At 34.5% G+C, this 26,485-nt stretch overlaps 2 protein-coding genes across 3 annotated transcripts; both read right to left on the bottom strand.

The window, feature by feature from the left end:
- Positions 1 to 61: 61 nt before the first annotated feature.
- LOC139907305 (uncharacterized) lies at positions 62 to 9,248 on the bottom strand. Of its 2 annotated transcripts, none has more exons than XM_071893671.1 (8): positions 9,118 to 9,248; positions 8,144 to 8,301; positions 6,026 to 6,415; positions 4,846 to 5,957; positions 3,610 to 3,923; positions 2,872 to 3,405; positions 2,509 to 2,807; positions 62 to 211 (listed from the first exon to the last, which is right to left on the bottom strand). In XM_071893671.1, the coding sequence occupies exons 1-7, from the start codon at positions 9,203 to 9,205 to the stop codon at positions 2,803 to 2,805; spliced, it is 2,601 nt and encodes an 866-aa protein (XP_071749772.1). In that variant the 5' UTR covers positions 9,206 to 9,248; the 3' UTR covers positions 62 to 211; positions 2,509 to 2,802. The 2 variants fall into 2 exon arrangements, with proteins under 2 accessions (XP_071749772.1, XP_071749773.1); XM_071893672.1 differs by having other exon boundaries at positions 8,144 to 8,295.
- A 121-nt stretch (positions 9,249 to 9,369) lies between these two features.
- LOC121130583 (uncharacterized) lies at positions 9,370 to 25,082 on the bottom strand. Its single transcript, XM_040726326.2, has 11 exons — positions 24,726 to 25,082; positions 24,496 to 24,664; positions 24,237 to 24,442; positions 22,865 to 23,117; positions 19,629 to 19,897; positions 18,675 to 18,915; positions 18,152 to 18,618; positions 16,101 to 16,366; positions 13,843 to 14,233; positions 11,006 to 11,305; positions 9,370 to 9,888 (listed from the first exon to the last, which is right to left on the bottom strand). The coding sequence occupies exons 4-11, from the start codon at positions 23,115 to 23,117 to the stop codon at positions 9,433 to 9,435; spliced, it is 2,643 nt and encodes an 880-aa protein (XP_040582260.2). The 5' UTR covers positions 24,237 to 24,442; positions 24,496 to 24,664; positions 24,726 to 25,082; the 3' UTR covers positions 9,370 to 9,432.
- Positions 25,083 to 26,485: the final 1,403 nt, after the last annotated feature.

Genomic DNA, 26,485 nt, shown 5'->3' with positions numbered 1-26,485 from the left:
CGGATTTACTTGAATGACTTTGTAATATTACGCCTCCGTGCTAAATTCAAACTCATAATACTACTCTTTTGAAAAGAGACTTTATTTGCAATTTAATTATACATTTTGTAAAGAACAGTTTATTTATGTACATAGTATATAAAATTGTGAAACATTAGTTTGACTTTGGGTTCTTAAAGTATGTGCTCGCCAATTTCAACATTTGCTCTTTCTGAAAAATAAGTAAATTAATCATTAGTATTGAGAGGAATCATATGCAAATGGTTGTTTGGACAAACTGAAAAGTATTATCATTTGTAAGGTGGCGCCATTGTATTTAGCTATAGTAGTAAACGAATAATTATTAAGAAAAACAACTTGTCATGTATTGTGTTTAAATCTTTAATTGGCAAGTAGGCGCGGCGTTATCGAGTGCTACGTTGAAATCTGAACATGAGGATTATTGTCAAATTGAGAGGTTTTGTTGAGTTTTTAAGAGACAAACATAAGTAAAGTGAGGCACGTTGAACATTTCATAACAATGTGTAAAAAAATAATTTGTTTATCTTTCTTTAAGTTATCAAGAAAATGGCGTCTGAGCGTGACACTCACCTGAAGATCACTTGCACTTCTTTATACAGGAAATAAAATCCGGAGGTGCACTTCCTCCCGTGGTTTTGAGCTAAATTGCCAGATGATAGTGTGGTCTTTCAGGAAGACGGTGCTCGTGCACACACTGTCAAAGCTGTTCAAAGATGTTGAGCAATCATATCAATTTATGGACAAAAATATATGGCACCCGTATTCACCCTACGTCATCCCTTTGGACTACACCTTCTGGAAGCTTTTAAAGTGCAGGGACTGTACTCTTAGGCACGAAAACATAATGACCATGAAAGCTACCATAGGGGTGTCCGCAGGGTGCGGGTTGGAGGGGCTGTAATTTTTGCTTATTACTAAAAAATGTAATATTTGATCTTTTCTTTGTAAACCTATGGATTTTTAAAATTTATCTCTAAAAAAACCAACGTAAATGAACACTTGACCGATATATTCAAAGATTACAGCCTTCAGAAGGTGTCTTGAGGCCGTCGTGGTCATCAAAAGGCGCCAAATCAATGATTAGAGTTGACAATATAGCGTTACAGGTGGTCTTCAAATATTTTTTGTACATGTCCTGTAGCGACATAAATATATCCCAATAAAGTTGAAAGTATATATTTTTCAGATTTCAACGTTACACCTGGTAGATTAACTTTATCTCCAAAAAACCAACGTAAATGAACACTTGACCGATATGTCCAAAGATTACATTGCAAAGACGTGCCTAGCCTTCAGAAGGTGCCTTGAGGCCGTCGTGGTCATCAAAAGGCTCTATAAACTATTAAATCAAGGTTTAAATCCTAAACATTTTCTACCCTGCATAATTTTTTGTACTTGGGAATCTGAGTGGGTTTTTTATTTTCCAAAAGTGCATGTCATCATTAATTAATTCTAGAACGGAGAACATCGAAATTGGGGAGTTATAATTATTCCTTGATTTTTCTCTGAGTAAAATTGAGATCGACAACAGGGTAATTTCTGCCTATTCCTTTCTATATAAGGCAAGGGGTCCACAGGGGTGGGATGGAGGGGATTTAGCCTCCATCCCCCAAAAATAAATAAAATTAAGGAATTTTTCCTTTTATTGGAAAATTTAATATTTGATTTTTTTTCCAAAAAATTCAAATATTAAATTTAATATTTTTTTTTTAAATTTAAGCTTTTTGAATTTTTCAAAAAAAATTTAAAAAATTTTTTGAAGTATAATTTTTGAATTTTTGTTATAAAGAGCTGTGAATTTTTTTTTTTTCTTCCAAAAATTTTATATTGCAAATTTTTTCCACAATATTAAAAAAAATTACATTTTTTGATTTTTTTTCAAAAAATTAAGGTCTCCCCCAAAAAAAAAAAAAAAAGAAATATATATTTAATTCTACAGATGCCTCTGTTTATTTCCATAGTCTTGTAGTACCTTGAAGTTTATGCTAATAAAATCAAAAATTCAATTCTAATAACCAATCCTCCCATTAATGTGGGATTTTGAAACAAGAACAAGCTCGTTATTTTTCCTCCAAGTGAAATGATCGAACAAACGATATCTTTGCAACCATACTTCCCCCGGAATCCAAAAGCTTTGGTTTCCCGGAAGCTTCCCGCAGAGTCGTAAAAATAAACAACTGCGGATCGCTAGCTGGCATCGTTTATGGCTAGAACTAGGGCGGTATTCTGGCCTTTAAGAATATTATAGTCTTCGATGTTTCTGTGACTACTTATTACCTTCTGATAGCTTCCTAGATGCACCTTATTTCTCTCAAAATACGGCGTTGAGGTGCCGTATACGTTAAGACAGCTAGTCTGCTCTCTTTTGAAACAATTTTTAAATTATCAGTGTGACGATCTCATTTTTTTTTGTAATATACCAAGTGTTTAGAATTTACAACTGTACTGTTAAATAAAGAACATTCATGTCCCGTTAAGACTTCTTACTCTGTCCTTGCTTTTTCCATATAGAAGAACTCTGTTCTTATTCGTTACCAGTCCGTCAAAAATGAAGAAAAAGAGGCCAATTAGAGCATTCATGACTTGGAATGCTGAATAAAAGTCGGGTCCCTGACCATATAAACTACTTATGAAAGTCATCGGGCTCCAACACCATGTAAGAGCAAAAACGAAAGCAAATATTCCAAAGCCTTTTGACATTGACTCTATTTCATCTGCTAGATTGTCCTTTTTGATCACTTGGGACGAAACATTACAGGGACAATGATCATGATAAATAAACTAACCTAAGTAATTGTACATTAAAATTAAGAGGAATTGATGGATAGTAATGAAGGATACAAAACCCACCATGCTGATGAACATCATAGGTCCAAAAAAATATCCATTGTACGTCTGGTAAATGGCTAATCATACACCTCGGTCCCAGGCCCATCTCTTCTCCCTGCATAGCCAACATATAGCCCAGTAATGCAACACCACATCCCCATGATATTGTCAAATAGTTTAGAGTTCGTCCACGAATGATTCCAACTGTAATTGCTTCAAGTAGAGCATAGGATTTCAGCAGAATACCCACTGCAGAGGCTACGTAGAAAAGGAGTATACTCAATCCAGCAATGGAGCAGGGGCACAAATTCTGCCTCACAATTTCCAATTCAGAGAAGAGCATGAAGAGATGTCCTCCCATAAGTCCAGATGCAATACTCAGACTCAGACACTGAAACATATCCCAATCAGCTCTTGAAAAGACCATACCTCCTATGAAAAATATCAGGGATAAGATGGACAATATATGGCCCAAATATTTGAAGATTAGGAGCCAAACTGGATCAGGCGTGAGTGAAGGTTCATCATATAACTGAGCTAGTATGCCGTACGTTCCTAAAAGAGTACATTATAATCTATTATTTAACCATTATAAAATTTTCCTTGTAAGCATGGCCGGTTTTAGGGGGTACTTCCTGCAAGCTTTGTTCTTGCTTGGGGGTATTTGTATTCATGAAAAAGAAATGTTTATAAAGGTGGGTATAATGTTTGTTTCAGGCCCTGCTCACGCTAAAACTGGCTTTGCGTGTACATACATACCAATTTTGCTTGCAATGCAATTAGATAAAATTTCATCGGAGTAGAGGATACGAATGTTTTCTATGTCCCAACCTCCATTTATGCCGATGTGTTTATTCCAAACGGCACAATGAATAGATTTAATTCGGGTTTTAAGAGGATTCTTTTGAAATACAAGGGATTGAATTAAGGGGATCTTGTGGCTGAGTGTTACAAGAATGTTCAAATGTTCTTCATTTAATGGACATGGGCTCTTTCCTTTAATAAATGGACTATGAGATATTTTTAGTGAAAATACTCGACTGATTAGAAGAGCTTTATTCGTTATGAAATAGCTGCAAAAAAAAAAAAGAGAAAGAAAGATGTATTCTTTACAAAAAGATTATTTGCATAGTTGGGCAGTAAACATGGATTGTTAATTAATATTGATTTTTTCATTAATATAGGAAGGCTTACTGATTATTTTTTCACATTCTGGTTCAACCATCCTTTGTGAATAAACAAACGTGAATAAGTATTACGTTATCTTGTCATCATGAGTGAACAAAAAGACAAAGGGCAGAGTATATCAGATCTCCTTGAGGCTGAAGTTGGAGTGGATAGGATTATGGACACTCTGAAGTACTCCAGGGCCCTCATTTTCGAGGTGACCAAGACGAAGAATGATGGAGAAGACCTCTTCAGGAAATCAGGAAGTGGGGGGCAAAATTTAAAGAGGGATCCGGTGTTCCTGTCCTCCCTGTAGAAGAAGATAAAGGAGGACTCCCCCAAATTGATTAATCGCTTCGCCAACGACTTTTCCGTAGCTAATAGGGGCGTTAGGAGGGTCGTGGAGGGAGACTTGGAAATGTCCTGATACACAAGGATCCCACACCACCTTCTGGTAATGTTCTGATAAAGGAGTCTCGAGAGGTAAAGACGAAAATATATCTAACCCTCTTTCTTGCAAGATTTGACCCCGCTGGACTTTGCTGCATGGGGCATTTTGGAGAGGGAAAATACAACATTCCACATTCAAATGTGGGCTCACTGAAGGTCGCCATAGCGGTTCTGTGGTATAACTTACCCAAAGAGTTTGTCATTTACTCCTTCAAGGACTTCCAGCGAGGTGAAAACGGCTGTTAAGTGACCAAGTTAGTAAAGGTCTTGTATACAAGTTTAAAAAATATATACTTATGACAAAATATCGAAGGATTCCTAAAGGAACCTCTAGAGTCCACGTTTTGCTGCCCAAACCTATACATCTAAAGCCCTCACCTTGGATTCTTATTTTCTGAGTCTGGAAAAGTATCATAGACACTCAATGCGTAGTTAATCATATCTCTCTTAGATGGGTTACAGTCCTTGTCAGTTATTATCAAAGGGATTTTCACGGATTCTGCTGGCTCCACGGTTTCTCCCCATAACTTCCTCGCCTTTTCCCAAGCTGGCAAATCCCAATGTGGAAACTGGAATGTATTTCTTTGAAACAAACTTCGTTTCTCCAGCACCCCAATGGACACGGACATCAATTGAATGGCGTAGTTATCTGATGAATAGTATTTGACATAGTCCGGAGTCAGAGTATCATCGAAATCATATGGAACATTATGCATTTCGGATAAAACAAGGTACTGATTCCGCAACTCAAGATGTGAAACGAGAAATTCTTGTTCTCTCCATTGAGCCTCGTTTTTTAAATTACGACACTCCAAGGACTCTAAAAGGTAATTTTCTATTCTTTCTCTTAGCTTATGAGCATCCGGTTTGCTGCTATTCATATGTAGTCTATTCCAGTCCGGAGCCAAATCACTTTTCTTTAAATTAATGACGGTGGGAAATGGAATAATGGATCCAAGTATAATTTCAAGATCCCGTCTGTTTAACTTCATGCCTTTGAGTGACTCTGTATCTAATATTTTATTCATGATTTTGATCACCTTTTCAAGGATTGTCATATCAGATTCCTTATTTGATTGCTCCTCAATTTGAGTATTGTTACGATTTTCATTTATTAAGGTCATTAAAATGGATGAAGCGGACTCTAATTCCCTTTGATCTCTTATTTGAACATGACTCATCCAGTCCATTTTCTCCGAAAAAAGCATGTTTTCCAAAGACTTTTTATAACCTCCCCATAGATAAATCTGTTCATTCCTTCTAAGAGCTTTGGTCCAAATAGCAGGTTCATCAAAGGATATGTCTCTCTTGATATTCCCTTTATTTCTTCCTTCTTGTGAAGTAGCATGGCATCCAAGAGTCAGTCGTGGTGGATTCAGAGGAGAAAGGACCTTATCAATTTTATCTGTGCAGTCATTACTTTGTATCTCTGTTGAATAGCAGGTTCGATTCAGTAAGGAAAAAGCCACTCTCTCAGTATCCAGAAACAACTATTGTACGATTTAAAAGAAATATTTATAAAAAAGATGGACTCTGGATTGAAGGACTTAAACTAAACCTGAAGTCCACCAAGACTCTGATTATTTTTCAACTTATCCAGATACTCTTTTTCCGTGCTAAAGGTAGGCATTTCCCATGTTATACCAATGTTGGTCCAAACATTTGGATGAGGAAGCAAGCCTTCGGCCACCACATTCCAATATTCATCCCCAAGTGAAACAAGCCCACCAATAGTTGTTCCTTTCATAAATATTGAGGCTCCAGAGCGGCCAACTTCTCCTCCAGTACTCATGAGGTATTCCATATTATCTTTGGTTGATTTAAGCATTGAAATAGACGGAGTATACGATATTTTCACAAAGACAGACATGCTAAAACCTTTCGAACATTCACGTAAATTTTTGATGCATCCATCTCCTGGTTTTTGAAATCCTTCCTTGAGGGAACACTATATGTATATAGAATTAAAATAATAGAAAATTACGTCTGCATTTGATGTTTTTGTAAACAGTTTTCACTGGCGTCATTGATTGCATAATACTTCAAGATATTTTGGGCTTATTTTTACTGCATAAAATGTACACATTCACTATCAATCTTGATAAAACACATCAAATGACTTTAGAATAAAGAATACTTTACAACTGCATTGAATACTAATTTATGTGTATGGATAAACAGTGATACTTGAATAATTTATGATTTAAATGTACTGAAAATCCTTTTTGAAATGGCTGGATTTGTAATATTATATATATATTTTTTTTTTTTGATCAAAATACCATGTTCCTTACATTATAATAGTTAATTTATTGTCTTCAATATGGACATAAGATTACACAATGATGTACAGCGGCGTCCGCAGGAGTGGGCTTGAAGGACTGTAGTCCCCCACCCCCCTCCCCAAATAAAGGGATGATTACTTTTTACTAGAAAATTTGATTTTTGAAATTTTTTTCGCAAAAAAAATGAATATATGACATTTTTTTTCGAAAAAACAGTATAATTTTATGTGAGTAGCTGTGGATCTTTGAATTTTTTTTTGGAGAAAATATAATTTTTAAAATTTTTTGAAAAAACATTTAAAATATGAAATTGAATTCTATGTCAACAGCGGTGATTTTATGAATTATTTTTCTAAAAAATTAAGTTTTATTCAAACATTTGGGGATTTTTAATAAATATAAATAAAATATTTTTTGTTAATAGCTGTGGATTTTTGAAATTAATTTTGAGAAAGTTTAAAATTAGAAAAAAAATTTCCAATTTTTTATTAGATGAAATTTACTTTTTGAATTTTGTTTTCTAAAAAAATTTTAAATTTTATAAAATTCAAAATCCAAGCACTTTCAAAAAAAAAAAAAAAGGTATATATAAATGTTACGGGCAATGCTAAAAATACCCATCCATTAGAGTCGGCAATGTGCAAAATGCCCGTTAGAGCTACATTGTCAGATGAAGTTATTTTTTGTAATTTGATTATTAAACCATTCCTTGCCAACAATTTGGTAATTTAAAGTAACGATAGATTACAACCTATTTTTTAATGTTTGTACGTATTATAAGCGTTCCACGATTATTAATGATAAATCACCAATATTGCTAAAAAAATACTACTTGAAGTAAGAATGAAAAATAGGCCACACCTAAACATTAGGCTGGTTGCAATGTAGCCTACGATCCACAGGTTGGAGATCCCTGCATTAGATTATCAAATTGCTTTGAATTAAATTTTATCATAATCAAATCCTTAATCATCAAATTGCATAGAAAAAAATTGTTTAATAATCAAATTACCCCGAATCATTTCACTTGGCAATGTAAATGAAGTTAAAATTACTATTGACTTCTCTATTTTAAATTTCATAGATTGCCCGGGTATTTTGCAAAATGCCTGATTTTCCACATTGACCGTAACATATAATCATGCGGAAGCTCTTGATGCAATAGCATATTTTTAATACATTTTAGGAATTATCCAATAGATATTTTTGATAAACAGTAAGGTTTATTGTTGCCCCCATTTTGACATTTCATAGTCAATATTAATGAAAAAATGGTTTCCATTCATATAAAACTTCATTATTTAAGCCCTCTAAATGACCAACATCAAAAATGCAGACGTCACATGAAAACACTCTATAATTCAAGATGTAAAATAGATAAATGAACTAACTTGTCCTTCGTATAAATTTAGTCCTTTTCCAAATTGAAAGGGCCCCTTCACTTCCATGGATCTTTCATCCCCGAAAAATCCCCAATGATAATTTGTCGTTTCCTCATAGTCAGCTGTTCTTATTCCGTTGGGCAGAGTGGGTAATGTGAAACCTATTACTTGACCATGAATAATGGATTATAAAGTTATAGCAAATGGCGGGTTACGGGCCAAAGGTTCCCTGCTTGTTTTGTTTCTTGGCTAGTGTCTACTTTCAACTACTGAGGAGCTCTGATAATAACTCATTATAAGTGCACGGAAAACTGCCCTTGAGAAAATTGCCCGTGGAAGATTGCGAATGAGGAAAATTGCCCGTATTTTGTTCAAACATCATGCTGAATAATAACAATATTATTTATGACAAATATCTAAAAACATTTGTTTGTTCCATCCCCTAAGGGAGTACCTTCAAGTGGGGGAGGATTAAATAGCTTAGGGTCTCTTAAAATATGGTTGAATACTCTATGCCCACAGATTGCCCAGTGTCTCAGGTGTAGTGTGGGATTATATTTGATGAATTGGTGTTTTTTTTAGCAATCCCATACTATCCTCGGTCCAATCCAAGAGCGGATGCTATTCAACCATATTTTAAGAGGTCCCAAGTATTTATCCTCCCCCCTCATTACCAATCCCTCGATCCATTTCTTAAAAGATTGGATTGATTTTTTTTTTTTAAATGCGTGGAAATGTTATTGCAATAATATTACTCACACTTGAAGGTTCTCCATTGGACGTTGTACAAACTATTATGTTTAGATATTTGTTATAAATAATATTGTTATGATTAATCACTAAGTTTGAACGAAATACGGACAATTTTCTCTCAAGCCGTTTTCCTAACGGGCAATTTTCTCCAACCAGTTTTCCTAGTACCCTCATTCTATATTCAAAATATTTGATTTCCTGTCCGGTAAACCTTGTATGCTGTATCTTACCAGTAAGGTTATTCGAAGAAAGAACATAGTATTTTGGAATAATTGTGATCCATATTACCAAAGGACTTAAAAACAAGGTACAAGTCATGTTGAATAATAACCTCCTCTCAGTCCTCCTTCCTGACTACAATAACCCAGGAAACAATTTTTGTATTTTGATTATTACGTTATGAGAGAAAGTTCTTCTCGGTCAATACTTACTTCGTAATTATTAAATATTTGAATGTGCTTGAAAAAAATGTCTACTTCTTAGGTATGAATCAGTGGTTTATTATAATTGTTTTAAAATATAATTACAAACATGCAAAATAAACCTTAATTCGAATCACTGCTCTCCATATATTTGTTATAATTCATTTCAACATCACTTGAGGAAGATAGTTCCGAGGACTCCAAAGAGCCTTCATCGATGGACATGGAATCCTCCGACTCAGAAGAGAACTCTACTTTCTTTCTTTTTGTATTATTCACTTTTTTGGGTGGACCCTTTTCTTTTTCTAATATTGGGCTTTTAGAACCCATTTCCCCATAATCGTTTTTTTCTTCTTTTTCATCAACTTTTGAAGGATCTTCTTTTACAGATCTTGGCGAATTGTTTTGATTGTGGGTGGAGGCACCAAAGTCAGAAATATGATCCTTGTTTTCTTCTCGCGTTCCTTTTACTTTTCGACTTTTCCGGATTGCCAATCGTCTCTTTCTTTGTTTCCGATTCTTTCTTTGTTTTTTCAGTCTCATTTCCTTAGTAGTCATTCTTTTAAACTTCCTAAGTCTCTGAAAGATATGATAAAAATGTAAAGCTAACCAGAGTTTTTAGCAAGTTAAGTACAGGGTCCCAGGACGAAATCGGTGCAAAATATAATCTATAGTATATCCTGGATAGCATATAGTAAAAATGTGCTTAATATGCCATTAAAACGCGTAGGTTCTTAGCTATATAATATTTGTTAATCATGTTACGATGGCATGGATACATAAAGAACTAAGGGAAATTCAATTCAATGCAGACACACCGTGATAATGATTTGGGGATACTAAGAAGGGGAAAATATCAAACAAGGTGATATCTGAACTAACCTTAATATCTTTGATAACGGTGTTCAGAGTTGATACTCAAAACTTGCATTAGCAAGACTAATTTACGAAAAAAGGGATTTCTTATACAATATGTTCTGCTTCTCAATCAATAATAGCCAATTTACGCTGGTGAAAATATTGGTGGCTCTTGACAATGAAGGCTGTGTCCATGGCGTACCAAGCTTTCATGATGGCAGCTAGAAGTGAATTCAAATTTAAATGATATGCATAGAAGATATTCTTTTTCCAAAACACTCCAAACTGAAAATTCTAAGGAGTTGAAGACAAGACTGGAGGAAGGGCGCGGATAGATGTACACTAAAAGTCAGCTAAATTGTTGCTCTGACATTTTTATTGGAGGGTAAATTGGTAATTAAATGCTACTGCAAGTTTTGGCTCTCACTATGTAGAGGGAGATAAAGGCATTAAAGTGCACAAATGATACTCGAGGAGGTATCAATAGGGAGTCAAAATCATTGTTGGAAGGAGATATGACCTCATATTATTGATCCTATGGATTATTTTGTATGGGGCTATATTAAATCTCATACTTATATATGCTCTTATAGGACTAAGGCCTCTCTAGTAAACTCCATCTAGGAGAGATGAACAATATCTATAGAAGCAGGAATGAAGTTATATATACTGAAGGAAATTAATTTTATTATTCATCTTGGCACAGGATATCAGTAGTTGTATATTAATTTTTTTTCATTAAAAATCTTTAAAACTAACGATTATATTGCATTTTTTAACAGAAGGGTTTTCAGCCCCGATTTCGTTCCGGATCCTGAAAATATGTAAATACTCGTACATTCGAGTGAAAGTTCCCAAATAGAACATCACTGATTTGATTTGAACTTAATCCAAGGAATGCAAAAGCCAATACGCCAAGAAGCGATGTAAACACCCAAAAGATCGGATAAAAATCCTTCATTTCTTCACGAGGATGTCTTATAATTGTAAAATATGCAAAGGCCCATATAACAGTAACAAAGTATGTCATTGCAACGATCCCAGTACTCATACTTCTCAAATCATCAATCATTGAATCCTTACGAGTTTCAGGTGATGAATTATTGCATAAAATAATGACGGATAAAATGATGGAGATCTATTTAGTAAGGAAGTAAAATATTAAAAGACAATTATCATATTATGATAGAGTATCATAAAAACAAAACTTCGAAAAAAACCAGGGGCTAGACTCCAAAGTTTTAGGCCTCCATGTCTGTCCGTCATATGAAGTTTTTGTCTGTTATGATGTAAAGATATTTTTTTTTTTTACAGATATGAAGTTTAAACCATTTAAATATATTAACCCTCTGTTAGTAAACTTCCTTTTTTGACATAGTTGATGACTTTGGATTAAACGTTAATACAAATATTGTTTCGTGATACACATAGACTTAAAATTACGCAAATTAGACAACATCAAATTTGGGCATGAACAAGATATAATTTGTGATTATTATACTTGAAATACTATAATTTCATTTTTAATTAAATAATTCTATGAAATATTGATTACATTTAACTAATATTTTATTAAAGTAAATTTATTGTAATAAGGCACTTGAGTTTCCATTATTGCTAATATAGAAAAAACAATTTTTTAAACTCATTTTCATAATTGGAAATCTGCGAAATTATTTAAACACGAGTAACTGCAGAGATAACTGTAAGGAGTCTAAATTAGTGCAGTTTTTTTAAATCGGGTAATTGGAATTGGATTTATTCCGGGGAAACCCCAACAATTTAAAAACCTTTGCAGAGTCGCCAATTATTAATTATGTCATCAACTAATCATCTATTATTAGGAAATAAGATATGTTGTTTTGTTGCAATGTATTTTGCATTTTTTGATATAGAAAAATTAACCCTGTAAAACCTCTCAATGAAAAGTTATTGAAGGAGAAACAGAAAAACAAAAAAAATACCAGGTATTTAAATACCGAAGCGGGGGTTACTCAAAAATGAGGGAAGTCAGCTGCTATCTGATATGACTATAAATTTTTTTTAAAACAAAGCTTTTAATATGGACTATCATTATATTAAAAAAATCTGATTTATAGAGCTTCTTTTATTTTCTGTTGGAAAATAGACGTTATGATACTACATCCTGTATATACGAGGGACGTTTGAAAAGTCCGATGCAAAGTCCAAGAGATGGCACTACTGGGGGGGTACCGGGTTATTTTTAGTTGGGTTCCTCTTTTAAAAGAACATACACTAACTTTCACCTGGGTTGTTCTATCTCTTTCTGTTTGGCATTTGTTTGAATCAAGGAAACGGAGAATAATGTATTCCTATCTGCAAAAACAAGGGCTTAAAACAGCTTTGAATCTTAAAAATAGCCAAAAATAATAAATAATGTATGGCCTTTTTCTGAAAGCCACGAGGCTTTGAGAGAAAAAATAAGACCATATTTAGAATTCTATTAGATTGAGCATATATTGTTTTTGCACCATTTTTGCTGTTGGATAGTGTAATGAATGATAAACAGAGGGCACCACATTATAGTGTATACATGACACCCCAACTCATTAGCTGCTATATGGTTGATCCAATCCTGGGTGTACTGTTTCTTATTTAATTGAAACTTTTAATTTGAATGTAATCCATTTGCACCCTCAAAATCAAACCTATAATTTTTTATTGTTACATTTCCGACATTACTTAAAAATTAGTTATGCTATTGCAAATATCTGTTAAGATTTCTAGCTATATTTTTTCCAGCTATAATAGTCTAGAATCATCTTGGGAGATGGAAGTAAATCCCGTCTTTGCTCTTCCCCTGCTATCAACCATCGACTATCTCTACTAGAGATATGATTTGTGTAAGAGTGGAAGGAGAAGGCTGGAGCGAGACTTATCGTAGTACATTAAGAAGACCCTTCTTAATATCAGCTCCCCTGTTATATGATTTTAGGTGCAGAAAATGGATCTCTGGGATAAAGAGGAGAACCATTTATCATATTTAAAAGAGATTCAATAGAGGGAAAATGTTATAACTATTTTCAAACTCATGTACATTTATTTTAATATGCATTTTTAAATGATTTTACACCAAAGAATGACAAGAGTTCTTCGTTTAGAGGGAGATTTTAACACGCCCACATCTAATGAAATAATGTACAAAAAAAGAAGAAAGAGCACACGCTTCAAACGTTTTTCCTTTTTCTAATCGCTAAACTTAGTTTTTTTCTCAACAAATATACCCTCTTTGCTCACTACTCCTACTCAATCAACTGTAATAACCCCTTTGTCTCTCTCTGTCCTCTCATTACAAATTAAATCTACATAAGCAATGAACATATTGTTCGGACCTCTATCTGTACGTTGCTACTCAAAAACAAGTAACAAGTTTAGACACAAAAGCTGCACGATGCCACAGAATATTCCTTTTCAAAATGGGTATGACATGTCCGGGGTTGAGTTCACTTTCAACGAAATTACCAGGGTTGAAAAGACAGGGAACGAATTTACCTAGGAGCGAAAATATTATAAAGACTTTTGAGTAGAATATGAGTCGCAAGTCAGAGCACATTTGATTCCTAGTCAAGTCTCGAGTCTTTGATTGGTTGATATAGTGGAATCGCTATTCTCATGTACCAGACCTTGCCCCTGATATTTAGTTTCCTGACTTACTCCAAGCATTGTGTAGATATGTATGAAGAAAGGATACTTGGTATAATTATTCCATCCCATGAAGCACAAAGGATCCGTTCCTATTTCAACTCCATAATAATACCATGTCAACCCAATTGGAAACATTGGAATACCCCATCCAAATAGCACATAGGAAGAAGTGTATCCTCCAATCACTCCATCCGTAATCCCAGCGACATACATGATGGACTCCATCAAGAGAAACGCTGTCAAAGAGCAAACGAAATATACAAGGCACGTTCCAATGCCCGCATTATAGTGAACATCTTCACGAATAGTGTCTAGTTGACTCAGGAAGGCGAAGAGAAGGGTTAGTAGGAGAGAAATTAGAGTATTGAGCCGGACTATGTGGAACATGTTCCATAAAAACCTGTTTAAAAAAGTTGTAGTAATGAAAGGATGTTAAAAATTAGGGATGTATCGGTTCCAAAACTTTAACACTCCGTCTTAAAATCTATGAACGTGTCTGATTTGGACGTCAGCTGTCCCATAGAACAATATGATCATAGATATCAACTAGGGGTACAATAGTCTTTGAGGGAACTTTTGTTCCAAAGTATTTTTGAGCATGACATTTTGCAAATAGGACAATTTGCCGAACATACATTTCACACAAGGACCATCACGGACATTTTGCCAAAAAATTATATTTAATTTATAGATATATGCGATTGAATATTTTAATTCAATATGAAGTCCTGCTATGATAAATAGATATTGTTCACCCTTTATTTTATCCATAAAAATATCTAATATACAGGGAGCGGGGATCAAATTGTCGCCTACTTTAAACCTTGATAACTTGAAGACGACATTATCAAATAAAAAACCGGTTACCAAATAGGAAAGCCATTTTTGTCAGCTGACGATACGTAGTTCATTTAGCATCATGCCGTCATCATATGAGGAGATAAAGAGCTATAAGTGGAACGAGGAGCTTTCGAGGTCCGCCGTAGTCATGGTATTGGTTAATATTGGAGGTGAAATCTCCAATTCAACGATTGCTTCAACCTTAGGAGTGAATTTACGGACTGTTCAGGGTATCTGTAAGAAGCTAGAGGACACCTGGGATGTTGATGCCACCATAAAGAGGGCACCCAAGGAGGAGGGCGCCGACAGGAAGGTCAGGGACACCGACTTTGTTGACAAGGTGAAGAAGATGGTTGAGGATGACCTTACCAGGTCCATGAAGGCCATGGCGAGGGATAAGGTGTAGGAGCTACAAGATGCAAGTGGGCCAGATCTTGACCCAGAAGGCAAAGGACAACAGGCTGATGAAGTCAGCAAAATTGCTCAACAAGCTCAAGCCCCCAAAGCAGCCCGGGATGCTGTAGTTTTTCTCTGATGAATTTCTATCAAGATCAGAAGGTCAACTAGCAGAACAACAGGTGATAGCCACCTGCACCAGCCATGTGAGGAAGGTAATGAAGACCAAGTTCCCTGCAATGGTCATGGTGTTCGGGGTGGTCAGCAGTGAAGGTCATGTTATGCCTCCCCACATGTTTGAAACGGGTCTAAAAGTTAATACAGAGGTCTACCTGGATGTTACGGAGAAGGTGGTTCTGCCCTGAATCCAAGGGGTGGCCAGAAACAGGCTCTGGGTGTGGCAACAGGACTCAGCACCCTGCCATGTGTCCAAAATCTCCATACAGTGGTTAACCAAGAACTGTTATGACGTCGTAACCAAGGATTTGTGGCCTCCTAACTCTCCCGACCTTAATCCTTTGAACTATTTGGTTTTAGGGCTATGTCGAGAGACATACTAACAGACATCCCCATAGTACCAAGGCCAGCCTGATGGACTCCATCAAGGAGGTATTCGGCAACATGGACAATGAGATGGTCAGAAGAGCCTGTGGCCGGTTCAGAGGCCGTATTGAGGCTGTTATTGATGCCAACGGTGATTATATCGAATGAATGGCTACTCTATACCTATATGCTCGTCATAGTTTTGATTTTCAATAAAAAAGTTAAAAAATGTATATTTTGTGTTATTTTTGTAGAAAAATATTTTGCCGACAATTTGATCCCCGCTCCCTGTATTTTATATTATGACTTTATAATTGTATTCATTAATAATCACTATATTAAACCCAAGAGATTCGTTGTCAATCGAATCCTTTATACTACTATGTTATGTGCCCTTGCTTGATACAGAGATACAAAAATGCTTAACATTGACAACCTTACCTAAAATATGAACCGATACGACCCTAATAAAAATTATTCATACATACTTTTGGCTGACTATGATAATGATCAATAAACCCACAAGAAGGAATGATACGAAAAATCCCATGTTTGGTAGGATTGAAAGCCAAATCCTATATCTTGGCTTCACCACTGGTTCAACAATCTCTGCAATGATGGCATAGGTTCCATATGTATGGAACTCACAAAGAGTGGAATCCTGCTCAGTAATGAGGGTTGTGGATTCATCAGATGTCCAACCTCCGTTCTTCCCAATTTTCTCATCCCAAACAACACATTTTCTCTTTTCTACCTACAAACATATTCACTAGATCACTAGAGCCTTGATGTCTCATCATCCCAAAAGGCCCTGACTATATTTATGCTGTGTGTATAAGTATATTGCACAAGCTACGATTTCATCGTCGTCTTAAAATGTACTATTTAATTATCACATTGGTTATTTTAATGAACAGTGTGTTTATGGATACAACCATTTCATTTAAATCTATTGAAATCTGGGGCATCCGCTGGGGGGTGGGGGGGGCTGTAACCCCTCAAATTAAGGAATTTGTGGGTTGTACTAAATAATTTTTTCCACGAAGTTGAAATAATTTTACACTAAAATTAGGGTAAAAATTATTTTCTAAAAAGATAATTTTTTTGAGAATAACTGTGGATCTTTAAAAAATTTCAGAAAAATTGAATATTTGAAATTTAATTTTTAAAATTTTTGCTCCGAAAAATTTAATTTTTGAAATTTTTGGGAATAGTTATGGATTTTAGAATTTTTTTCTGCCAAAAATGTAATATTTATTATTGTTTTCTAAATAAAAAAAATATTTTTTTGGAACTGTAGATTTTGAAAAAAATTTCCAAAAATTTAATATTCGGAATATAATTTTTGAAATCGTTAAAAAATTTCATATTTTAAATATCATTTATGAAACTGTTAAAAAATTTCATTTTTGAAATTGTTAAAAAATTTCATTTTTGAAATTGTTAAAATTTTTTTTGTTATTTTTACTTCAAAAAATTTAGTTTTTGAAAAAGCTATGGATTTTTTAAATTTTTCCAAAAAAAAAAAAAAAATATATATATCTGAAGACGCCCCTAAAAATTTTATGATTATTATGTATTTATGAGTAGTATAATTATAACTGTGGGATTTGAGCTTTATAATAGACCTCATAATACTTATATTTTAGTAATTTATCTTCAACTAGTCAAAAATGACATCATTGATACATTGATCATCCATGAAATATTCAATTATTGAATGATCTTCATCCCAAATACTATATCCATTATTCATCCCATATTTTGCTTGCAACTTGTATACAAAATATACTAAAATGGTCTCAAAAGTTTCCGATCTAACAAAACTTAATCTCTTTGTAACACAACACACTTCTCCGAGCGATGCTCCCATCTCTTTAACCTGTCCAAAAAGAATTTGGCATTTTTTGCTGCAAAATAATTGTTCACAAAGTGGACTACGCCTTCATTTTACAAAAATACTTTCAGTCCGCATTTTAGACTATATTTTTGTTTTGAACGTATAATGATGTATCAAAGTTTCATCTACAGTAAACAATCCGTCCCAAAACTTTATTTTGTCTATTTTCAGAAAATCACTCACATCCACTCACTCAAATAACTGTTTCATAATAACTGCACCTCGAAAATGGCCTGAAACTTTCGTAAAATGCTATGTAGATGTAACTAGCCTTCTTTTACGAGCACTGCACTCTTCATGTTGAGATCGGAAACTTTGAAGACACTCTCGTATATATACCATATATAATTTTTTTTAGAGGAGGTATTACTTCTTGAAAAAATGATATGCAAAAATAATTTTTGGGGGAATTTTTTAAAATAAAAGGCAACTTTTTATAATGGACAACATTAATTTCATTTCAGTCGTTTTTTAAGGATGTATTCTAATTTTGACAAAAAAAATATGTTATTAAATATTTCAAACTTTAACAACATCATTTTATTTTTGGGTAACATAATTTTAGTCAAGGGGATGTACTCCTTTTCAACATGCCCCCCCTCCCCCAAATCCACAGTCCCTCAACCAAACATGATTTACCTCTGATTGGAGCTCACTTTCGTGATGTAGGATTTTCCTTCTGGAAGTGTAAAGGTGATTGTGATAGAACCGAATACGAACCCCATTTGTCATATGAGCCTTTTGATGTAATGAACATAACTTATCTTCCGAACTGCTACTTCTATTCCCTCTGAACATATGCACGGAAATGACTTTGCTATTTATCGTAAAGTTGTGGGCTTTGATATTCACAGAATTCCGTCTTTTTGGAGCAATATATCCAAACCATGGATAAATCCCTACCAAAATATTGATGGCCTCGTATTTACAGAGCTTTCCCTGTGTTTTGAAACTCTCATCCCATGGGATATTAATTTTTTCAAAGGGCTGTCTCCATGTGTTGAGAGGCACTCTCCAATTTGAATCGAACTCGTTGTAGATATTTAAGGGTATATCTTTAGTTTTTGGCTGCGTGTGAGGAGCAGGAAATTTTAAGGCCATAAAAGCTGTGACAACAATGGCATGTACAATTCAATATGATCAAAAAAGGATGAGAACATACCAGCATCCGATGTTGAGATGGTTACATTCAAACGCTGATATTTTGGTGTAAAAAATGGAGTTTCATCATAGTCCGATATATTGGCTGAGGCCATAAAGTAAAGTAAATACTTTTGAATATATTTCAAGAAGCTAATGGAGCCACCAGGATAGTTTTCTTTCAGATCAATGTTAATCAAATTCCAATCTTCCATGTTTTCTGGATCGCTTGAGAACATGTTAAAGGTGGACTTTAGGGACATCTACAAATAGAGATAAATTGTAGTATGAATTCTTACAGGCTAACGAAAGAGAAGGGTTATTTGACACCAGGGGAATTGCTAGCTTACATCTTTTGTGGTGCTTACGGCAAAAAAATTATCAACACGGATATATAATTTCTTACATCAATAGCTTTATTTAATACGTAGAGGTTGCCCGTGTTACTAAGCTGAATAAAGGGGGATATAAACAAAGAATGAAGGCAGAAGAAGGGAGACAGACAGATAGGGATTTAGAAAGAGAGAGAGAGAGAGAGAGAAGAGAAATGAGACAAAGCTAAGAAGAGAGATATAGAAATATTAAAGGAAAAAGAGATTTATTTCTGTCAAAAACAGGGTTTTAATGACTTTGGAGGAATAATAAAATGCTATAGAAACATACAGGGTTATTTTATCAGTCTACTTGCTATATTTAAGACTACTGATCTGCTCTACCATTTGGACTTTATGTTTGATATCCCCAAAAACAGACTTATCTGTATATATGTATATAAAAGAGAGATTATGGGTGTCCATTATGCATGCCCACAAAGTTGAGCCTAGAAGGCTCAAATTCTGCATGGGTACCTCTCTTGAACGGGTGCAGGTAAAGAAAATATTAACGTCTTAATACCACTTTGTACTAGTAATAAATATCCCCAAAATCTTAATTGTGTCAACAAGCCCCTCTCCCTTCTACAGTCTTAAATACTTACAAATCGATAGGTTAAATCCACAGGATTGATTCGATAAATCGATTTATAGGGCAATGCGGATTCCACTATTTTGAGTACTTTGATTTTATGCTCTGCTCTTTGAACTGCACAGTCCATGGATGTTGAGTTCAAACACTGAAATCCAATATTTCCCAATACTCTTTGAGTTAATTCGAAAGCAGAGCGAGATTGTTGTGGATCTTCAAAATGAAACCTGGCTATATCTTTTTTGAGTTTATCCATATTTTGATATTTTTCCACGTCTGGATCTGTGAGTAAAGGACATAACATTTTTAGTTATGAGAGTGAATTGCTAAAATATGTCCATAGTATTTATTGTAAGTTACTGATTTTTTAAATTTTTTTATTCATATCATATATGTAGATATATAGAGCCATAAGACATTATTATAAAAATTGCTAGGAGGAATTGCGTTGTATTAACATAAATAAGTATTGTGGCTTAAAATTAGTAGACCTAGGTCAATCTACACCTAAAAAACAGTTAAACATTCCGACAATCAAAAAGTCATAAAAGAGAATCAGACACTAAAAAATATAAAAATCAATCCATTGGCCTCTCTCGATGAAAGGGTTCATACCTCCGTACTGAATTTAAAAATGCATAAGATTTTAGTGATAAAGTTATTTAGTTTTTAAATACATTTTTGGGTACATTTTGTAAGTTTTCCCCCGTCTATTTTTAGATTTTTGAGAATACCTATGGACTTTTGATTTTGTTTTCCAAAAAATTTAATCTCTTAAGATTCCCCCTCCCCCAAAAAAAAGAGTATACATATATATATATATATATGGATGCCCTGCGCACCCTAGTGTTATAGTGATCTTTTTCCGTAGATATGTCGTTTATCAAAGTTGCCAACACAGAGATAGATTTAGACTCAAAATACATAACAAATACGTTGTTTCAATAGATCAAAATAAAAGGATATTGAAAGGGTCTTTCAAAGTTCCCCACATATACATTTCTTTTGGATTTATACTAACAGGGATTTAGACAATTTTTCCAACTTTGCTTATTATATGTAATATACTCAAGAATGAAAAAATAGGAATAAGTATTTCAGAAAAAATAAATAATATGATATGACGAGTCCAGGAGTACTTTAGTCTCTAGACCGTTTACTAGCAGTACTTTACCTACACACGCTCGTTGCTAAACCTCATTATATTTCACGTTCAGTATTTTGTATTTTATTCGAGGGACGTTTGAAAAGTACGTGTAAAGTGCGAGAGATGGTACTACAGGGAAGATCGAGGTTAAGTTTAGTTATGAGTGATTTTCAAAAAATTGACAAAAAAGAATTTCTTATGTTGATGAAACATTATTTTATCAATTATAAACGCCTTCCAAGACTAAACAGAAGCTTGATACACATAATGGGGACTCTGCACCTTCAATTAAAACAGTTGAAAAGGGGGTTCAACATTTTGGGAGTGGACATATGGGCACAAGTGACGTTTAACGTTCTGTACGCCCATTTGAGATTACTACTAAATAATCATTGATAAAATCCACGATATGTTGATGGAGGACAGAAAAGGGAAAGTGCTTTAGATTACTAGTGCTGTTGCATCTCGAGTTGTAAGCCTATATCCATTAATAGGGTGACCACAACTGCTGAGGTGTGAGCTGGTGCATGTTCGTGATGGAGAGGGAATTTATTGAGGGCCAATCGTGGACGTTTTTCTTGCAGCTCGGTTTTCAAACAGTTCAATAATGATGAATAATACTTTTATTGTTTTACTCTTTTGGAGATAGTTGATAAGGGTGATTCCTTATGAATCCAAAAGACAGTTTCTTTAATCTTTATGGCCGATGTCTCGATTCAAACGAATGCCAAACAGAAAGAAATTGAACAATCTGTTTTAAACTTGCTGTGTGTTTTTCCTATAGATGCTTCTAACTAAACAAAACCTTTATACATGTAAGTAGTGCCATCTTTTGGACTCTGCACGGATTTTTCAAACGACTCTCATATATGTACAACTTCAATCTTCTTTTCTTTTTGAATATAAGCTTGTTGTTAAATTAAGCTCTTTTCTTAGTTTAATTCATTTCAACGAATATGTTTAGAGCGTGCGTCCATTGTACTTAAGTTTATCAAAATTATATTAGATATTGTACATTTTAAGGGTTTCTACTTGGGAGAAAAAATGTGATGGGATGTTTAAGATTGAGCATGTTCTATACACAATGTTAATATCGGAATCCCTTTAATTTGTTTAAGTATAATTCCTCACTCGTCCTCGAGAAAAATAATTCCTTCCTGAGCTTATACTAAAATTACGAAGCCTCATGTTTCTGGGTGCAGAATGGGGACCCAAAACTTGCATTGATATTTAATTACAAAACATCCTCGTTATTTTGAACTGCGAGGTTATATTGCGCAACCAAACGACAGTGGGAAACAAAAAAATAAAGTTTTTTTTTTTATTCCAGTACTCTATTCGTAAAAAGGTCGAGCAAGAACAAAAAATTCAACGCTTGTGCGATCTCCTCTGGCTACATAAACCATCTATATCTTCATCCAAACTGCCTATAACATAAAGGAGTCCATTACAGCCACATACAAAAAAACTTATGCAGCAAGAATATGTCTGACTTCTATCCTGCCTCTATGTGGGCCTCTTCCTACCACTGACGTCAAACCCTTTGCCATTTGGAGCGTTTAGGATATAAATGTCTGCCGCACCTTAAATTCACTCTCATCTGTCCTCATGACAGCGATGTACTGATGTCAATTTATTAACCGGCGTCTACAGGCTGTTATTGATTGTGAAGGAGGACATATTGAATAATAATAATAATAAAAAAATAGCTTAAGAAAATTCCCAAAATTGATTTGGAGTTGTGTTTTCTTGATTCATTAAAAAATACGTTTTTTGTCATTCAGTCATGCTAGTACAAGTTTCTGGTTACCACTCTGTACACTCACAGGTAGGGTCTAGTTACGCCCTTCATGATATGGATGTCTAATTTTTAAGTGTAGGCATGGATATGCTTTTTTTGAAATGGAATACATATACAAGTAAATTACTGTGTACACATATTGGTTGATAAGAAACAAAAATTAATCACTATGGACAACTATATATTCACGACACAGTCCTATTTAAAAAATCAATGGATTGTAGAGCATTTCGAATGGTCATGAATATTCTATGATCTTTTCACGTGAATTATATTATGATTTAAAAAAAAAGTAACTTACTATAGCCTCCTAAGAAGTATTTGATCTCATTTCTCTGAGGACTAACAACCCTCAGCCTCTTGTTCCAAAATGCAATCTCGTCTAATTGAAAGTTTTTAGGTAGAAAAGTATTGGCTTCCCTCTTTTTCAACTCTGGATGACACCCAAAATGTAGTTGAAGATTCGTTATGCTGCCATTTCCTCGTTTTACACTCCATGGTTTTGAGTTGAGAGGATAAATGGACTGAGCCACTCTTTCTTCATTGACAAACATCTTTTGACAGCCGAAAAAATATTCAAATATACAATTAATTGTCTCCTTTTGGGTGGGGGGTTCATTTTTTAATATTATGTTTCTTTAATTAGTGAAAGGGAGTTGCACTTCAAGTACAGGAAATCATAGTTATACAAATACTCCATCTTACTTAGAAATTGTCTTTGAAGCCCATGTACATATTATATACGTTAACTTCCCGAGGAGCGATCGTATATCGAACCTACGCACATTGATTTCCCAAAGATTAATTTATCTCGAGTGCGTTCTGTACTGAGCTACGTTGCTGTATTTATACTTTACATATAGTTTTTTATTAAAGAACATTAAGAAAATACTATGAGCCATATTACAGGTGTATCATGGCATTTTTGCAACAAGACATAGTATTTTAAAGTTGAAAAAAAGTTGAATTTTTAGGTCATATTTTATATAGGTTGTACCCTTTCAAATTACTATCAAATCCATGACCTAAACATACCACGTCTAGAGGCAGTAATTCTAGCAAAAGTTGCACATTTTCTATTTTAAGGAACTTAATAAATTTCAAGATGCTAACCTTAATCACGTTTGAGCTCTTGATAATTTTGTTAATGCTGTCGCCTTGATGCATTTTTGCTTACATTCACTTTAATTTACAATATTATTTTATGGAATGATTAAAAAAATGGGGAAAAAAAGTCATTAATGACGTCACGAGGGATCGGGTTTTGCCCTCTTTCAGGACCGACAAGCGGGAATGGACTAGATGGAACTGGATTCTATATAAGAACCAACCCAACACTAATTCTTACACCTGACTGTGGTCTATAGTTTTTTTCGGTAGATCAATACAAAATGCAAACGTGAGATATATTTGACCCATATGCTTAAGATTTAGATGATACAAAACATATCTGCACATGGACGATCATGGCTGGAAAATGCCACTTCTTTTCATCTTTGACGTACTAGTACGATTTCAAAAAAGGTATGAGGGATATGAACTATAGTTTTCTATAATGCCCTTCCGGAATCAAAACAGGATACTATAATATAGTACACATATTTGTATACAGGGGTAGTTTAAACGTGAGGGGCGTATAGGATTAATATAAGTATAAGGCCTTATATTCATACTTCAAGTCCGGAGTAGGACGTCCAATTCCCTCCAAAATACTCCCACGTTACACCAATGTTCGTCCACTTATTGGATCCGACTTGACCTAAGGCCTTTGCCTCCCAAACATATTTATCCGTCGCTAGTAACACAAACAGTGTGTCCCTTACAAGGTACAAGGAAATCCCTTGTCCAATGCTTTCGTCCTTTGTATCAAAGTATCCACCTAAAAAACAGCGATTATCTTTTTTAACGCTTATTTCAGAATATATTACTTACCCGTGCTAAATATATAGCGTTTTCTAGGAGATACAGACGGAATATACGCATGGTCTGAAGTGTCATCAATCTTTAGCCAAAGAGAGAATGAAAAACCAGAACTGCAATCCTTGATCTCACGAATGCACGAGTCAAATGGGTTATCAAAATCCTTCTCCAAAGCAAAGCACTGGAGAAGGAAGTGATTGACGGTTAAACCATATAAGGGAGGGAATGAATTTTGTCTTTACCTGATCTCCATGGACCAAGAGTCCCTTTCCAAAACCCACTGGACCGTTGATCGGAAATTTTTCATCAAGATGGGTTGAGTTGCTCCGTGTAAGAAGTGATACATGCTCTTCAACGTTGGGCCAATGGTAGGAGGCTGTTTGTTCGTATTTGAGAGGATAGTTTGGGATGATTGGTAGGAGCTGACTGTCTTGGAGGGGTGGTAATGGACCTATTAATAAATTAGTTAAATATAAATTGAATCAAATTGTTGTTATATTTGAACAAAATTAAAGAGTATCATGGAATCAAATATAAATAGTTGTGAGAGCAAAGACAACAATCTTTGATCTGATAACCAAAAGGCAATATTTGTTTGTTTCAACTTTTAAAGTCGTCTTGGTTAAATAAACAAATCGCCCCCCCCCTCTGTTCCCAAGGATTCTTATCTACATATGGTATACAGTATACATGGAGACACATATCAAAAATAAACAAAAACCTTAGACGACCTCAAGGAGTTAATTTTATATTACAGGGTTAAGATATTTTACCACGACCCTTTTCGTTTTCAAATCCCTCTTCCTTGCTTTTATTCTCTTTTTTTTCTTTACCAAGAACTACTTTTGCATCCCACTCCCTGAACTCAATCGGGAGAACGAATATTTCATTATATAGAATGTGTATTCCTAGAGTTGTACAGAATATGACCTAGAACGTGTGCAATTTTTTTTGTAATTGGCAACCTGAACATTTTATTTTTATTTTCTAAAGCTGCTATAATTATTCTTTAATTCTTGGAAGAGAGCATTTATGTAGCAAATGGTCTATTAAAATTTGTACACTTTGAATTTTAAACTTCAACAAGATATAAGTTATTAATGAATAATAGAGTTACTACTATAATTAGATGAGTGTCTGAGTTCCCTTAAAAATTAATTAATTAACGCGGCAATAATGGCTTCAAGGTGGTGATGGAAGGCCTGAAACCCTGCTGCAGATGTAATTCTCAGTTATGGCGTCCCAGTACTGGTTGAAAGTAGTTTTGAGGGCCTCGGTGTTTAGATGAAGGGCACTGCAGGCCTTCCCCTCGACATGCCCACAAATGGGCTAAAAGTGTTTAAAAAAAAGAATTCAAAAGACTCATTCAGAAGAATCTTGCAAGGAAGGAGATGGGTTTTTTTAATTGTTGGTGTCAAAAGTGGCCCTCACAAGGGTATTTTCGCCCACTTTTTTTTATATCTCTCTGGACAGTGTGGCGTAAAATCCCAAGATCTCTTGCATGGGCCTTTATAGAGTTGAAGAGATTGCCCTGGGATGTTTTCTTTAACTCCTGCGTATCCAGTTTGGCCTTTTTGACAGAGTATTTTTTCCTCTCCAACGTTTTGGACTTGCTGATGCGGAGAAAATATTCTTGGCGACGACAATTTGCTTGGTGTGTGCGAATATAAATTCGTAGATCCCGTTCAAGTGACACTTTAGACAACTTGTACGTAGGCTAAAGAGCTCAGGTTTTATTTTTGTTTTGTAAGTAATTACTTATACTTTAATGAATTTTACTCACCCATCCTTAATTAATTATTGAATTAGTAAGTGTTAAGGCTACAAAGGAACACCCGGTATATAACCATATATTTGAAATCAACACACCATTTTGCAATGGATAATCTTTATTTCATGTGGATTATTGATTACGACTTATTCAATAGTTGAATCTACCCTATGAAAAAGGTACAAATATTCAAATAACAAATCTTAAACCTCAGATTTGAGGACAAAAAGC

The sequence above is a fragment of the Lepeophtheirus salmonis genome, chromosome Z (genome assembly GCF_016086655.4).
Source record: "Lepeophtheirus salmonis chromosome Z, UVic_Lsal_1.4, whole genome shotgun sequence".
Classification (NCBI taxonomy): domain Eukaryota; kingdom Metazoa; phylum Arthropoda; class Copepoda; order Siphonostomatoida; family Caligidae; genus Lepeophtheirus; species Lepeophtheirus salmonis.
This window is presented reverse-complemented; position numbering and strand designations above follow the sequence as displayed.

Excerpts from the sequence above, each read along its gene's own strand:
- LOC121130583 (XM_040726326.2), bottom strand. The coding sequence starts at position 23,117 with ATGTTTGTCAATGAAGAAAGAGTGGCTCAGTCCATTTATCCTCTCAAC. Across the intron at positions 18,916-19,628 it reads TGGATTTAACCTATCGATTT|ATGTCCCTAAAGTCCACCTT; the intron begins GTAAGTATTTAA and ends CTCTATTTGTAG. Across the intron at positions 16,367-18,151 it reads AAAGTGAGCTCCAATCAGAG|GTAGAAAAGAGAAAATGTGT; the intron begins GTAAATCATGTT and ends ATATGTTTGTAG.
- LOC139907305 (XM_071893671.1), bottom strand. The coding sequence starts at position 9,205 with ATGACTTGTACCTTGTTTTTAAGTCCTTTGGTAATATGGATCACAATT. Across the intron at positions 5,958-6,025 it reads AGAGTCTTGGTGGACTTCAG|TTGTTTCTGGATACTGAGAG; the intron begins GTTTAGTTTAAG and ends ATCGTACAATAG. Across the intron at positions 3,406-3,609 it reads TTGCATTGCAAGCAAAATTG|GAACGTACGGCATACTAGCT; the intron begins GTATGTATGTAC and ends GTACTCTTTTAG.